General features: G+C 45.9%; 1 protein-coding gene across 1 annotated transcript in view; it reads right to left on the bottom strand.

Moving 5' to 3' along the window:
- The window catches only part of SLC13A2 (solute carrier family 13 member 2), a 35,065-nt gene that overhangs the window by 13,566 nt on the left and 4,790 nt on the right, over positions 1–16,709 (bottom strand). Inside the window, exons 2-6 of the mRNA XM_048824296.2 lie at positions 5,785–5,913; positions 5,293–5,429; positions 3,495–3,721; positions 2,287–2,473; positions 600–722 (exon numbers count right to left, since the gene is read on the bottom strand). Coding sequence (XP_048680253.2) covers positions 600–722; positions 2,287–2,473; positions 3,495–3,721; positions 5,293–5,429; positions 5,785–5,913 — 803 coding nt within the window. The remainder of the gene's footprint in view (positions 1–599; positions 723–2,286; positions 2,474–3,494; positions 3,722–5,292; positions 5,430–5,784; positions 5,914–16,709) is intronic.

Raw genomic sequence — 16,709 nt, 5'->3', positions numbered from 1 at the left:
TGGGTGATTACCAGTTCCTGGAGATTGGCGATCAAAGGCCCCAGATGTATAAAGAAACAGCTCATCTGCTCAGTCTGGGTGCTGGTTCCAGATCTAAAGACCATTAGGAACATGTAAACACAGGGAAAATCCTGCTGTGGGGTTTGAAGCAATGACCCCTATGTTGAAGTTGGGAGTAACCTCTGGTAAGCTTTTTACCATGCAGATAGTTTCTTTTATTGTATTTATATGCATTCTCTGTAATGGTTTTACATTCAGAATAAATATGCTTGCTTAGAAGGAGCTGAGTGGTAACTTGTCACTGGTCATAGTCTTGGAGAGAAAGCAAAGCCCAGGCGCTGACCTTTAGGCAGACTGGCTTGCTAGGGATATCACAGTGTAGATCAGGGAGTGTGCAGCCTTAAAACCCCTGGTCAGAAGGGAGTTGGACAAGGATTCCTATCCAGAAAAAGGTGATGGCTGGAGATCTGAAACACGACTGGGAACTCCTGGAGCAGATCACAGAGCAAGGAATATAGGTGTAGTTACGCTGAAACTGTGACAGGATCAATGGCAGAAGCATCAATTTATATTTGTTTCAATGAGCATAAAGTACTTACTCAAATCCCAAGAACATTATCTGGAGCCAAATCCAGGAAAGAGCCAGCAATAGTAACATGGTAGGGAAAGCAAACATGAACCAGGAAGCGAAGTTCACCACATTGTTATTGGCAGGAAAGAGCCTGGAAGTATAAACAGATGTCACCTGTACAACTGCACTCATTTCTGCCTCATAATCTGTGGCCCAGAGAGGAGAGGGAGCTGTGGGGCCAGTCCAAAAACGATCTTGTCCTGGTTCTCCCTTCCTCAGAATAGTGTCAAATTTATTTTGTCCTTCTCTGCTTTGGCCCCAGCCCAAGGTTACTGATGTAAGCAGTGTCAGGATGAGCTCCACCCTGACATCTGGTGGTGAGGTGTGGCAAGTTGTGGAAAAGAACTTCAGGGGCTGATCTCATTTGCATAGGCACACCCACCCCGTCTAGAATGAGGCCATAGCTGCCCAAATGGTCACTTTGGCTGCTGTGGGATCCCCAGTGTCTCTGTTATTGGGGCAGGAAGAATAAATTGTTATTACCCTGCTTATGGGAACTGTGCTTGGAACTGTACTTGGCCTTTTGTTATGATGAAGGGACTCACCATCAACTAAGTAGCACTCGCTAGGCAAGCGTCATGGGTTCCAAAACTCTGTGAATTGAGAGGCTGGGGACAAGTATTAATACTTGGTGACATGGGCCCCTTGGTGAGGGCCTTACATGCTAATTGCACTTCCTCCTCTCTCCACTGTGGAATATCAGAGCTAATTTTGATTCCATTAGGAGTCTAGTCACAGGCTGCTGAGCTCACTTTGGGCTAATGGTGCTCCAGCACTGAGGCTCCCCTACTACAAGCTGAATTCACCAAAGAGCTGAACTGACTAAGAGCTGAAATCACTGAGTGTTGTGTTAAGTAGTGGGGGAGCCTGAAGATATATTGTGGAGCAGTTTGCGGGATGGCCGGAGTGCCTTGTGGACAGGCTGGTGGAGCAATTCATAGGACGGCGGGAGCTGCTTGTGGGACGTGGAGCACTTCGTGGACCGGCTGGTGGAGCAGTTCGTGGGATGGTGGGAGCTGCTTGTGAGCCGCAGAGCTGAGTGAAGCAGTTCGTGGGGCGGCTGGCGGAGCGAAGGCCTATGGAGCTGTGGGGCGGTCAGCTTCAGATCATGTAAGGTGCCCCTTACCTCTCTCTCCTCCCCCCCCTTCTCCACCCAGGTTGGGAGGTAAAGCTCTGCAGATAAACTTTCGAACTCTGGGGCTGCCCTGACCAGGGACAGAGACTTTTGGGTCACTGGACTTTTGGGACTTTGGGTGATTTGGGGTTGCTGAACTCAAGAACCAAAGGGAAAGGGCATGCCCCAATTTGCTTGGGGTGGGTTTTTTGCTCATGGGTTGTGTTATGAATCCTGTTGGTGGTGTTTCCCCAACATAATGCCAATTGTTTCTCTCTGTTATTAAAAGGCTTTTTGCTACACTCAGACTATGTGCTTGCGAGAGGGGAAGTATTGCCTCTTGGAGGCGCCCAGCGGGGGTGGTATATATTTGTCCCAGGTCACTGGGTGGGAGCTCGAGCCGGTTTGCATTGTGTTGTTGGAATGGATCCCCTAGATATTGAACCCGGCCCTTGTTGCTGCCAACTCTGATGGGCAGAAGGGTTACACTACTAACAGACAGCAATTCTGGGGGTGCAGTCCGAAACCTCTCTGTACTCACTCATCAATCTGTCCCTTCATCACCAGGTTGGGGGTAGTACCAGTCAGGGTTGCGATCCCTCCAATACTGGCCGCATAACAAACAGAGAGGCTCATTCCCTTGCAAAATGTCAGGTGCTTCTCCTCTTCCAGCTGCTTCACGTCTTTCAGTTTCTCCTCTTCCTCCACTGTCAGCACATGTCCATTATCTGGGTGCAGAGGCAGGAACAAGAGAAGAGTTGCACAAGCTGGGCAAGAAAGGAATTGGGAAGGTTGTTGGGCCTGCTTAACAAAGTATTTCCAGTTTAGGAAACAACAGGCTACCCCAAGGTGAGGAATGGCGTCAAGACATGGTCATTTCAGGGCAGACTTTGGCAGTTCCCTGAGCCTCTGTCCCATTTCGTGTTTGCATTGATACAAAATCCGATGAAAAGAGGTTTTTTGAGAAAATTGGAATAATACACAAAATGTGAGTGTGTGATAACACCACGTGGCTACACCATGCAAACACTAGTAACTGGACTCAGCAATGTCTGAACTTGTGGGAGGAAGTGGGAGAAGAAAACACATTCAGGAACACAGGCAACTGGAGAACAGGCAGCTCATCCCACATCAGGACCTGATTAAAAAAAGCTTGTGATTGAAATTCAAGGACACCTGAGTAGAATCAAGGGGTCAGAAAAGAAGAGGAAGTCTGATAAAGAAAGGGAGCTGCCTGTTCACAAATTCATAGATTTTAAGGCCAGTAGGAGATCACTGTGATCTTCTAACATGATCTCCTTCATGAAACAGGCCAGGGAACTGCACACTGCCATCCATGTATCAAGCCCAATTATTTGTGGTTGAGGTACAGTATATATTTTTAGAAAGACAACCGACTTGATTTAGGGAATCCAAGTGATGGAGAATTTGATACCTCCCTATGACCGTTACTCCAGTGATTAATTACCCTCACTTAAAATTTGCACCTTATTTCCAGTTTGAATTTTTCTGACTTCAGCTTCCATCCACTAGGTCTTGTTATACCTTTTTTTGCGAGATTAAAGAGTTATCTCATATCAGAAATCTTCTCTGATATAGTCTGGATGCCATAGACATCTTCCTCCCTTATTAAGTTAAAATTTAGAAGCAGCGATGAATGTTGAGGCCAGAAGCACCTAAGGTGGAGATGGAGAAGGCACCTGCATATCCTCCATTACCCTAAAGAAGAAAACGCCTACAGCTATGCACCTTGTGTTTGTGTCTCTTGAGAGGAATCTGATTTATCTGGTGCTTCCTGCAGCTCGAAGGCTTTGTTGATGCTCTCAGCCACGCGCCCAGCTGGGCTGGTCTCCTGCTCCGACTTGTGCAGCTGCTCCAGGACAGCTTGGGCTATTGGTATCATCATGGCAGTGGTGGCAGTGTTGCTGATCCACATGGACAGAAACGCAGTGACAGACATGAAGCCCATAAACAGCCTGCAATGAAGAGGACTATGTGAAGCTCACTTCAGAAGTCAAGGGCACAGTCTTTTCTCACAGTGCTCCATTACCCCATTTCTCTCCCACCCCACAGGCACAAAGAAGGACAAAATTATCTTCAATTCTCTCAATCACTTAATGGCCTGGATTTTGTTGGCATGTAAATTCGCTACTAGCCCAGGTTCTTCTCGGGGAGGAAGGAGGATGAAAGGCAGGGAAGAAGAGGGAGTCTAGGAGAGGATGGAGAGGTTTCCAGGAGAAAAAGATACATATGGCAACAGCTTGTTTGACAGGATCCATGCATGATTGCACTGAAAACCATTCCATGCTGTGGCTAGAATTCTGTATAGGTTTTATTGTGGTATAAAGACTGTCCTGTCAGCTCCTGTTCCTCTGGGGAAATGCATTAATTAGCTGTTGACTAGCTAATGTGTCCTGGACTGGGGTACAGGGCACGGCCAGGGTGAGCATTTCCAGTGGTGGATCTCCTTGTACAGAGAGCTCTCTTTGTTAGGAAACGAAGTTAGCACTAGGGGAGAATAGCAGCACAGAGCTTTTGGCTTGTAATGTACAGTACATCCCACGCAGATCATCATTACAGAATGGTACCAAGGCCATGCATGGGCAGAGGGCCCTTAACACAAGATTAGATGAAGTTTGCCCAGCTGAACAGATCTGAAATTGGGGTGATAGTGACCTGGGGGGACAGCTAATTGTATAACACTGTCGCCTGGGAGAGAATTTATTTTTGAGCCCAGATAGTGATCAGTTAACACTGTTAAGCTTGAGAATCAATAATCTTTGTAATTTATCCCACCTCTTATCACTGCAGTTTCTGTTCTGATTCATATAAAAGTCTAGTCTTCCTTTGGATCTTACCACATTATTTTACAGCAATGAGATACACAAGCTAATTACAAATTATGTACAAAAGTGTTTTGGGTTTTATTTATTTTTATCCTATTGTCTTATAACATCCTCAAATGTTCCCTTGTTCTTGTGGTATGGGACAAACTAGATAGGATCATATAGCTTTCTCTGTATATTTTATAGACCTCTGTAATTTTGCCTTACAATTATCATTCAAAACCAAATTGCTCCTGGTTTTCTAATCTCTTTAAATACAGATACCCCAGTCCCCACTCAGGATCATAATCATTAACACAGTGCTTTTCTATGGGTCTGGTTATGCTGTTCCCTTTCTCACTGTCATTTAGCTACATAATATTAAATATTTCTTATTAAGTCAGTCCTTCCATCCAATATATAGACAGGGGAAAGAAAGAGAGCTGGCTGCAGTACATATCGGAGAACACAGGAGTTCATTACTCATATCACACATCACACAGGAGACTCCCAAACCCCACATAGCCTTCTGGCTGAAATGAGATGAGAACCAAATGCAAACAAAGAGCCCGAATCAAGACAGCTCTTAAATGATGGACGTCGGCATGTACTTTGGTGCTTTCCTGAATCAGGAATGAAAAGATTTCCAAACTCCTTCCCTGGGTGGAATCTGGTCTTCTCACTGACTGCCCCCTCCCCCCACTTCAGAGGTTCTCACTCACAGGGCTGGTCTGACCCCAAGGATTAACAAGACCCCCAGGGCGATGCGCTTGTGTAGGTTGCAGTGTTCAACAGCAATGGCCACCATCAGCCCCCCGATGAAGAGCATGTTGGTGTCCTTCAGATACTCCATACAGACCTGTAACAGAAAACAGGGGAGAGAAAACAGTCAGAGAGAGAAGCCAGACAGTCAGAGAGAGAATATTTACTGAAGGAGGGTCAGAGACACTGTTATGCAGGCTACATGCATCCCGTACTGCTAATAATTTTCCTTTGGTTTCACTTCTGGAGCTGGACCCAGCATTCATTCCAGGTGGGCAGAGAAATTCTTTGTTCTGTGAGCCTTCTCTCTGGGTGCCAGTCATGCAGTTTCCTCCCCCTCAACACTGCGTGTTGGAACCATCCTGTCCCTGCAGACTGACCAGATGAGAGACATCCAGACACACTGAGAGAAATTGATGGGGACGCAGATAGGTAAGAGCCAGATCTCTTACTTTAGTTGAATCCATTATGTTCATGAGCGGGAATAGCACGACAGGAAAAAGGGCAGTAACACCCAATGGCAGGACTTCCATACACCAGAACAGCGCCATCAGGATGATAACATAACCACATCGGGCTTCCTGAAAGAGAATGCGCACAATCAGAGCACACTGCACAGCTGGCTGAGACGCTAGCCCACAAGCTTATTCATACGCTCTTACTAAGCATTCAGTCAGAGGCCTGCTTCTAGCCTCTTTCTCCCAACTGTGCCCCAGGTAGAGAAGGGGAACAGATCCCAGTTATCTGCCTCCTGTCACGGAGAAAAGAGCAAAGCATTCAGTGACCTTGTCAGAGATCTGGGATAGAAATAAGGGGGCAGCATTTACGGTGACCTTGTGGAAGAGTCTTTACAAGGAAACGCAAAACTTATACACAGAAAAAGAAATATATCACTGACTTTGAACCCTGCCCAGATAAGGCGGAAGTTCTGAACAGACTCCTTGATTTTGCTGATGGTAGCAACTTCTCCCTGATTTACTTCTGTCTTTGAATGATTGAACAGCTCAGTTAGTCTTTGGTTCAGTTCACTTTTCTCCTGTACTGTTTCATTCAGTGGCCCAGATGAACTCTGATTGGTTTCTGCAGCCTTGATTTCTAGCATTGTAAATCATTATATGTTTACTTTTCATTTGATTTTTCACAATTAGCCGCAGCCTTTGCACAGGCTAATTGACAAACTATAATCACAGTTCAACTTCAGTTCCTAATCACTGGGATTTCTTTTTTTATTTTGTATTGTTGTAAAATGCCCTTTGCAATTCACAAAATTATTCAAAAACTTCTTCCTTCCCCATCGTGAAACGATCCCAACGTTTGTTTCCACCCTTTCTCCAGGCGACTTTGGCTTACTTCTGCTCTGGAAGACCATTCCAGCTTCTAAATTAAACATATTTACTTCATTACATCACCTCAAGGTGATCTGAAATAGCATGTTGCATGGGGATTCTTTCCTTGGGGAGAGGAAGGAACCATGGGCTGTAAGGTGCCCTCTCCAGACAAGGGGTCTCTTTTACCAGTGCGTTACTCCAGTTTTTATGACATGCCTGCATTTATTTCGGTGTAGTTCCTCAGGTGGTAACACAGTGGTGACTCAGGCCCGAGGGAAGGAATCAGCCTTGTGGTGGGGACTGAGGGGAGGTGGCTTACATCCCCCTCATTCTGCGACTGACTCAGAAGTGTGGGTCAATGCTGGAAAGCGTGACTAGCAGGAAGTTTGCAGAGGGATTTGAAGAAGAAAAGAGTTATGTGGAATCTGGAATCGAGATAATTTCAAACCTATCTGGCAATGTGGGAGACAGCACAGAGATCTTCTGGAGAATGCTCTAAAGGGAGTGGGACGGAATGGTCTGAGCACAGGGTCTAAGTAGAGGAATAGCACTAGACAAAAGCTGAAAAGCAGGCACGGACAGACCCATGAAGACCCAGGAAAGCAAGAGGCAAGCATGACTATGGCATGGAAAGAGATGGAGAGCTTGTGATGTGGAAGGATGAAAGGTGAGATTGAGTAAGGGCAGAGAGTAGAAAGTTGCAGTACTTTAGGTAGAGATTACCAGGTCCTGGATAAGGGTTTCAGCAGCAGGAATGGGGGGAAGAGAGGGATTTCTGAGGAAAGGAACGGATGGATTTTGGCCCCCCATATTCAGTGGCAACCACAGAAACTTTAAAAAGTGCAGTTCCCTAGTTAAATATTCCATCAAGCCGAACATTAATTGGAGTTTCCCAATGTTGATTAATCCATCTCTCCCATTTAGTGTACCTGTGAGAAGCCACTGGGTTCTCTTGGCAAAGCTGTCAGTGAGAATCCCTGGCAAGTCCTGGGATGCTGACACATTCCACCTGCACAGGGTCACCTCCAATAAAGCTTGTCAGGAACACAGTAACAGGAAAGGGGGAGTATGGGGGGCCTAATAATATTTCACATTGTATGGCTCCAACCCAGGGACAGTGAAGAATTCAGTGATTATGGGCCTTGGTTTAGACTCTCTCCTCAGAACATTCCCCCACATCCTACTCCATTGGGATTTATAAAAACGAAAAATAGAAACTGTCTGGAGGCCTGGAAAAGGGATATCAGTGCTACTGGCAACCAGCGGGGCCATCAGTTATCCCCAGGGACAGAGATACTTCTGTCTCCATTCATACACCCTCCACTCTAGATCTTGCACATCCTGCTACTGCTCCGGTTTCAGAGTAACAGCCTGTGTTAGTCTGTATTCGCAAAAAGAAAAGGAGGACTTGTGGCACCTTAGAGACTAACCAATTTATTTGAGCATGAGCTTTCGTGAGCTACAGCTCACTTCATTGGATGCATACTGTGGAAAGTATAGAAAGTATACTATACTGTGGAAAGTATAGAAGATCTATATACTTTCTATACTTTCCACAGTATGCATCCGATGAAGTGAGCTGTAGCTCACGAAAGCTTATGCTCAAATAAATTGGTTAGTCTCTAAGGTGCCACAAGTCCTCCTTTTCTTTTTGCTACTGCTCCGAATCCTGTTCATGCTCCAGGGGACGCCATGACCACCAGCCTGGCATTCAGGATATAATTCTTTGAGAGGTGTGTGTGTGTGAGAGAGAGACAGACAGACAGAGAGGTGAAAGTTTACACCCTCCTTCGAAGTCAAAGCTGGTTATCAGATTAGATGGTCTAGTGAAGCTTCAGGCATCAGGCTCAGCTCAGTGGCTGGGTTTCTGTGTGGTGTTGATTATTTGCCTTTTTATCTTTGTCAATTTCTGCTTCCTTTGGCTTTAGAGAAAGCCTTTATAATTCTGTTTGTTTTACCCTTGTTCACACAACAGTTTATCTCAGGGCCCTAGCCATATCTCCCAATGGGGCAAGTTAACTACTAGGAAGGTATGCTGGTTAATTGTGAGGGATCAGACATCTGAGTGTGGCATTATGCGTCCTGCCCCTTCCTCTTGTTTTTTTTTCTTTCCCCCTTTTAGTGTAGGTGTCAGCTTGACAGCCCTGTACACTGAAGATGCACTGTTGAGCCAGTGTAAGAGTGCAAGCTTCTCCCATATGGCCCAGCAGTGTGCCCAATCTTAACCTGTAAAGGCCACATTTAGACTTGGAGGGTCAGAAATATTTTCTGTCTCTCCAGGGCCTAGTCAGTCCTTGGCCTCTGCTGAACTGTAGATGCCAGTTGGTGCCCTTTGTGACACTGAATTGAGATCTACCAAATCTTTCCACAAGAGATACCAAAGACCTGATAAAATGGTAACTTCCAGGCACTACCAACTTTGGCTGGGTTTGAAGCCATGACTTAGTAGTGAAAAGTTCTGGATCCTGTTCCCCAGCCACATAAGCAGTTATCTGAGTTAAGTCCCATTTAATTTCATTAACTACTTTTTTTGCTACTTCACTTTACACTGTTAGAAAAACATGTACATAGTCATGTATTATGTGTCTTTGTGTCTTATACTGTCGCAGACTGGGGACCCCCACGCTGCAGGGAGCACTGCTTTGTCTGTATTTATACAGAGCCTAACACAATGGGGCCCAGAACCCAACTGGGGCCTCTGAGTGCTACTGCAAAGCAAATAATAACAATCACAAATCTTGGCATGCAAATGACCAGGAAATCAGACTGACAGAATACTTGCTGACAAGCCATGATTCAGTTAGTTGAGGTTGTAAATAGCGATCACTGTAATACTAATAAGAAAAAGAAAGCATTATTAAAATACCACAGTTATATATAAATAGTTGAGAGTTAAGGTTTCTCACATTCTGAACTCTGACCCTGTATCCTGACCACCTGTTCTCTGCAGAGACACCTGAATCACGTCAGAGGATTACATGTATGTGGGATATTCCACTGAGTCCATATTTTGAAGAGTAAAAGATGCAGACTGGGCTCTTTGACCAAAATTTTCAAACGTGACAAGTGATTTTGGGTGAGATGTTCAAGGGGCATGATTTTCAGAGAGGGCTGAGTGCCTGTCTTCTGAAAATCGGGCTCCATTAAGGTGTCTCAGATTGGACATCCAGAAATTTGAATCAGAGAGGTTGCAGAAAAGAGCCACAACAGTTATTTGAGGGATGGAGAAAAATGCCTTACACAGGGAGAGACTTAAAGAGATCAAGTTGTTTAGCTGATCAAAACAAAGATTGAGAGGTGTCTTGATTACAGTTCGTAAATACTTTCATGGGGAGAAACTACCAGATACTAAAGGGCTCTTCAATCTAGCAGAGAAAGGCCGAACAAGAACCAGTGGCTGGAAGCTGAAGCCAGACAAATTCAAATTAGAAATAAGGCATACATTTTTAACAGTTGAGGGTGATTAACCATTAGAACAAACTACTCATTTGAGATTGGCATCGAGAGAGATTCTCACTCTCTTGATGCCTTCAAATCAAGACTAGATACATTTCTGTAAGATGTGTTTTAGTCAAACACAAGTAATTGATCTCAGTACAGGGATAACTAGATAAAATTTAATGGCCTGTGATATATAGGAGGTCATTAGATGATTTAATGGTTCCTTCTGGCATTAAACTCTATGAATCTATCATCACTTTTGAAATGCTTGGCTATAGGCAGGGCCCCTTCTACTCTGTGGCATGAGGGGACCAAATTCTGAAGCAATGTTAATCTAGTCTATTGCCATGAAATACCTTTCATTCCCATTTCCCTCATCACAACCTCCCCAACTCACACATAACTATGGCTTATAGTTGAAAATACTCTGTGTAAAATTTGTGAATGATTGTTTTTGGCAGAAATTATTTTTCAAGGACAGGTTTGTCACTCTGCTTTCCAGCCCAGCTCCACTCCCTGGGCTTTGGTTCCCTTCATTATGCCTAGGTGGTCTGGCTAAGGACCATCATGTGTGCCAGGAAAGGAGGGGAGCTTGTAGCCAGCTGCAGCATCTTATCTCCCCAGCTACCAGGGCCTCTTCTGTTGCACCTTTCTCCAGGCTGGCCAGCCGATGTTTCTGGCTGCCCCCACCTCACTGCAAGCTGGACTTCAGGTCTGGCTCCTTGATGCCTTGCTTCCTGATTCTATGCAACAGTGCAGGGAACTTGTCCCTCTGTGGAACGCTGGAGGACAGGTCTCAGTGGGGTAGGGAAACAGAAAACAAAATGCCAGATGCCTGCCTGCATCAAAATTTAGAGTTTTATATCCATGGAATTAGAGTCCCCCTGGCCGAGGTGAATAGGACAGGTTACATTGCTCAGATATATTGTTTCAGGATGTCTGCAGACTCAGGCAGGCAACATGGCATCAGTTTGAAATCTGTTCACATTTTAAGGTTACCTCTACCACCATAAGGGCAATAACCACCAGAGGACATTTTCAAAGGCACAGAAAGAAGGTAGGCACCCAACTGCCATTGAAAGTTAATGGGAATCAAGCACTTAATACCCATTTGTGCCACTGAAAGTCTCTCCCATAAGCTGAGATTCTGCAGCAAGGGGTGAATTCCATGGTCACAAAATTGTGGAATGAACAGGGCCCTGACTCTTGGCCTTTGGCCCTAACGGAGGCTTAGCACTTGCAGCTCCCACTGCTTTCATGGGGGTTGTGGGTATGCGCAGTATCCATTGTTGTTTCTAGACTGTATGTGGCAGTATATGAAGGGAAATGTTGGTGTTTCTTGCTGTGAACAGGCAGCTGAACTATTTCTGTGCCAGTGTTTTGGGCAGTGTCCCATATGTGCTGGAGGCTATATCTACAGTGTAGTAGTTGCTGGGATTTCTGGTGAACTAGGGTTAGAATCTCATAATGCCAGCGTTCAGAAAACTGAATAGCTCTGGTTCTTTATACCATTATTGTATTTTACCAGATGGAGTTGATAGCTTATAGTCCCTATTGGAAATACGGAGGAGGATGGTGGCTGAGGAAAGAGAGTGCTGATGGACAGGGAGAGGAATGGTGTTGACAGAGTTAGAGTTAAGGGTGCTTCCATATCTGGACCTTTGTGTTTCTACACTTTCAAGCATTTACTTCATTTTTATCATTGCAACATCTAAAAACATCATTTCCATGTAATGGTATTAAATTAGAGCCAAACTGTACACACAGTGTTTTGTCTGTGAATTTCTTTAGCCTTTTAAAGAAAGTATTTAAATATATTATTATAGGCAGGACTGGTGGCACCTGCTACTATTAAGATTGTGCACCGCATCCCATTATAAGACCCTGTTTTCAGTTGTTCATAACTTTGCCAAACTTTAACCATTTGGGCTGAAATTTTACATGGCAGCTGTCTGCATCAGGCTGAAGTTTTATGGAAAATTTCAGCCAAAATGAGTCAGCCATTTCTGAGAATAAGGCTAGGGAAAAATAAATTTTTTTGTCCGTTAAAAAAAATTCTGGAGACCATTTTTGAACAGCTCTAGCAGCCTCCCCCCCACCCCCACTTTGGAGCAGGAAGCTGAAACTTGCCATTTGTCTCCGGGATGTGCCTTGTGCTGTCCTTTGAAAATCCAAATTTGGCCCAATTATAAACCTTTGTAAAATTGCAGTTTGCACATGCTCAGTAGAGACTTCTTTGATTTTAGCTACTAAAATCTCTGAAGATACCACCCTCGAGTCTCTCACAGCTCCTAGTTCTGAGCAGACTGGGCTACTAGAGGTGCCAAACCAGACTTTCCTGTAAAGGCTGCTCCTGGCTGGGCTGAGGCTGGGCACTGGAACTGCAAGCCGGGAATCTCTGTAGGGTGACCAGATGTCCCAATTTTATAGGGTCAGTCCTGATTTTGGGGTGTTTTTCTTATATAGGCTCTATTATCCCCCACCCCCATCCCAAGTTTTCACATTTGCTGTCTGGTCACCATAAATCTCTGTCTTTTGTGCTCTCAATGACTCCCCTGCTGGCACCACTGAAGCATGGATGAGGAAATCATCTGATTCGAATGTAACGAGAACAGAAGCCAGACGTGGGGGAGGGCAAGGATTAGACTGGGACAAGGAGCCTAGTGGGACTGGTCTGGGCAGGGTAGGAGTAGGAAAGAGAGAAACTGGGAGTAGCTGGGAAAGAGCCTGGGGTGGGGATGAGCCTGGGACTAGGAACCGAGGGAGAGGTTGGAACTGGGAGAGGGGAGGCTGGGACTAGTTGGGCCAGGCGACTGGGAGCTGGTGAGGGAAATGAGGGTAGGGACTAGGAAACAGTTGGCTGGGGGAACAACACTGAGATCAGACGAGGAGCTGGGGGAGACCAAGACTGGTTCAACAAGGAGACTGGGACTAGGAACCAGTGTGGGGAGAAACAGGAGTGGGGCAAAGGAAGACAGGTCTGACAGGAAGCTAGGAGGTGTGTGTGGGGGGGAGGGAAATGGGACTGACTGGGAAAAGAGACTAGGCCCTGGTCTACACTGGGAGTTGAGGTCGAATTTAGCAGTGTTAAATCGATTTAACCCTGCACCCGTCCACATGACGGAGCCCTTTTTTTTGACTTAAAGGGCTCTTAAAATCGATTTCCTTACTCCACCCCCGACAAGGGGATTAGCGCTGAAATCGGCCTTGCTGGGTCAAACTTGGGGTACTGTGGACGCAATTAGACGGTATTGGCCTCCGGGAACTATCCCAGAGTGCTCCATTGTGACCGCTCTGGACAGCGCTCTCAACTCAGATGCACTGGCCAGGTAGACAGAAAAAGGCCCGCGAACTTTTGAATTTCAATTTCCTGTTTGGCCAGCATGGCAAGCTGCAGGTGACCATGCAGAGCTCATCAGCAGAGGTGACCATGATGGAGTCCCAGAATCGCAAAAGAGCTCCAGCATGGACCGAACGGGAGGTATGGGATCTGATCGCTGTATGGGGAGAGAACTCCGTTCCAGTTTTTGAAAAGTCAAAACATTTGTCAAAATCTCCCAGGGCATGAAGGACAGAGGCCATAACAGGGACCCGAAGCAGTGCCGCATGAAACTTAAGGAGCTGAGGCAAGCCTACCAGAAAATCAGAAAGGCGAACAGCCTCTCCGGGTCCGAGCCCCAAACATGCCGCTTCTATGATGAGCTGCATGCCATTTTAGGGGGTTCAGCCACCACTGCCCCAGTCGTGTTGTTTGACTCCTTCAATGAAGATGGAGGCAACACGGAAGCAGGTTTTGGGGATGAGGAAGAAGATGATGATGGGCTGGATGAATGCACTACAAGGTGGGTAGAAAGCTGGCTAGATTGTCGGGCTCAACGGGTAGTGATCAATGGCTCCATATCTAGTTGGCAGCCGGTATCAAGTGGAGTACCCCAAGGGTCGGTCCTGGGGCCGGTTTTGTTCAATATCTTCATAAATGATCTGGAGGATGGTGTGGATTGCACTCTCAGCAAATTTGCGGATGATACTAAACTGGGAGGAGTGGTAGATACGCTGGAGGGGAGGGATAGGATACAGAAAGACCTAGACAAATTGGAGGATTGGGCCAAAAGAAATCTGATGAGGTTCAATAAGGATAAGTGCAGGGTCCTGCACTTAGGACGGAAGAACCCAATGCACAGCTACAGACTAGGGACCGAATGGCTAGGCAGCAGTTCTGCGGAAAAGGACCTAGGGGTGACAGTGGACGAGAAGCTGGATATGAGTCAGCAGTGTGCCCTTGTTGCCAAGAAGGCCAATGGCATTTTGGGATGTATAAGTAGGGGCATAGCGAGCAGATCGAGGGACGTGATCGTTCCCCTCTATTCGACATTGGTGAGGCCTCATCTGGAGTACTGTGTCCAGTTTTGGGCCCCACACTTCAAGAAGGATGTGGATAAATTGGAGAGAGTCCAGCGAAGGGCAACAAAAATGATTAGGGGACTGGAACACATGAGTTATGAGGAGAGGCTGAGGGAGCTGGGATTGTTTAGCCTGCAGAAGAATGAGGGGGGATTTGATAGCTGCTTTCAACTACCTGAAAGGGGGTTCCAAAGAGGATGGCTCTAGACTGTTCTCAATGGTAGCAGATGACAGAACGAGGAGTAATGGTCTCAAGTTGCAGTGGGGGAGGTTTAGATTGGATATTAGGAAAAACTTTTTCACTAAGAGGGTGGTGAAACACTGGAATGCGTTACCTAGGGAGGTGGTAGAATCTCCTTCCTTAGAGGTTTTTAAGGTCAGGCTTGACAAAGCCCTGGCTGGGATGATTTAACTGGGAATTGGTCCTGCTTTGAGCAGGGGGTTGGACTAGATGACCTTCTGGGGTCCCTTCCAACCCTGATATTCTATGATTCTATGATTCTATGATGATGATGATGAGGTTGTAGATAGCTCACAGCAAGCAAGCAGAGAAACCGGTTTTCCCAACAGCCAGGAATCTCACCCTGGACCTGGAGCCAGTACCCCCCAAACCCACCCAAGGCTGCCTCCCAGACCCGCCAGGCGGAGAAGGGACCTCTGGTGAGTGTACCTTTTAAAGTACTATACATGGTTTAAAAGCAAGCATGTTTAATGATTAATTTGCCCTGGCATTTGTGGCTCTCCTGGATATACTCCCAAAGCCTTTGCAAAAGGTTTCTGGGGAGGGCAGCCTTATTCCATCCACCATGGTAGGACACTTTACCACTCCAGGCCAGTAGCACGTACTCAGGAATCATTGTAGAACAAAGCATTGCAGTGTATGTTTGCTGGTGTTCAAACAACATCCACTCTTTCAGGCTTGACAAAGCCCTGGCTGGGATGATTTAACTGGGAATTGGTCCTGCTTCGAGCAGGGGGTTGGACTAGATGACCTTCTGGGGTCCCTTCCAACCCTGATATTCTATGATTCTATGATTCTTTATCTCTCTGTGTTATCCTCAGGAGAGTGATATCATTCATGGTCACGGTGGTTGAAATAGGGTGCTTTTCTTAAGGGGCCATTCATAGATTCATAGATATTTAGGTCAGAAGGGACCATTATGATCATCTAGTCTGACCTCCTGCACAATGCAAGCCACAGAATTTCACCCACCACTCCTGCAAAAAACCTCTCGCCTATGTCTGTGCTATTGAAGTCCTCAAATCATGGTTTAAAGACTTCAAGGAGCAGAGAATCCTCCAGCAAGTGACCCGTTCCCCATGCTACAGAGGAAGATGAAAAACCTCCAGGGCCTCTTCCAATCTGCCCTGGAGGAAAATTCCTTCCCGACCCCAAATATGGCGATCAGCTAAACCCTGAGCATATGGGCAAGATTCATCAGCCAGATACTACAGAAAATTCTTTCCTGGGTAACTCAGATGCCACCCCATCTAATATCCCATCACAGGCCATTGGGCCTATTTACCATGAATATTTAATTACCAAAACCATGTTATCCCATCATACCATCTCCTCCATAAACTTATCGAGTTTAATCTTAAAGCCAGATAGATCTTTTGCCCCCACTGCTTCCCTTGGAAGGCTGTTCCAAAACTTCACTCCTCTGATGGTTAGAAACCTTCATCTAATTTCTAGTCTACATTTCCTGGTGGCCAGTTTATATCCATTTGTTCTTGTGTCCACATTGGTACTGAGCTTAAATAATTCCTCTCCCTCTCCGGTATTTATCCCTCTGATATATTTATAGAGAGCAATCATATCTCCCGTCAACCTTCTTTTAGTTAGGTTAAACAAGCCAAGCTCCTTGAGTCTCCTTTCATAAGACAAGTTTTCCATTCCTCGGATCATCCTAGTAGCCCTTCTCTGTACCTGTTCCAGTTTGAATTCATCCTTCTTAAACATGGGAGGCCAGAACTGCACACAGAGGTGCCTGTTCCTGCTGGGCTGTTTGCCTGTGGCTGAACAGAATTGTTCCCCGCTGTTAGCCAGGGGGAGGGGCTAACCACGCGCTGGGGGGAGGCAAAATGCGACCTTGTAACGAAAGCACATGTGCTATGTATGTAATGTTAACAGCAAGGTTTACCGTGAAAGAGTGTACCAATTGTTCTATAAAATGTGTCTTTTTAAATACCGCTGTCCCTTTTTT

The sequence above is a fragment of the Caretta caretta genome, chromosome 17, assembly GCF_965140235.1.
Source record: "Caretta caretta isolate rCarCar2 chromosome 17, rCarCar1.hap1, whole genome shotgun sequence".
Lineage (NCBI taxonomy): Eukaryota > Metazoa > Chordata > Testudines > Cheloniidae > Caretta > Caretta caretta.
This window is presented reverse-complemented; position numbering and strand designations above follow the sequence as displayed.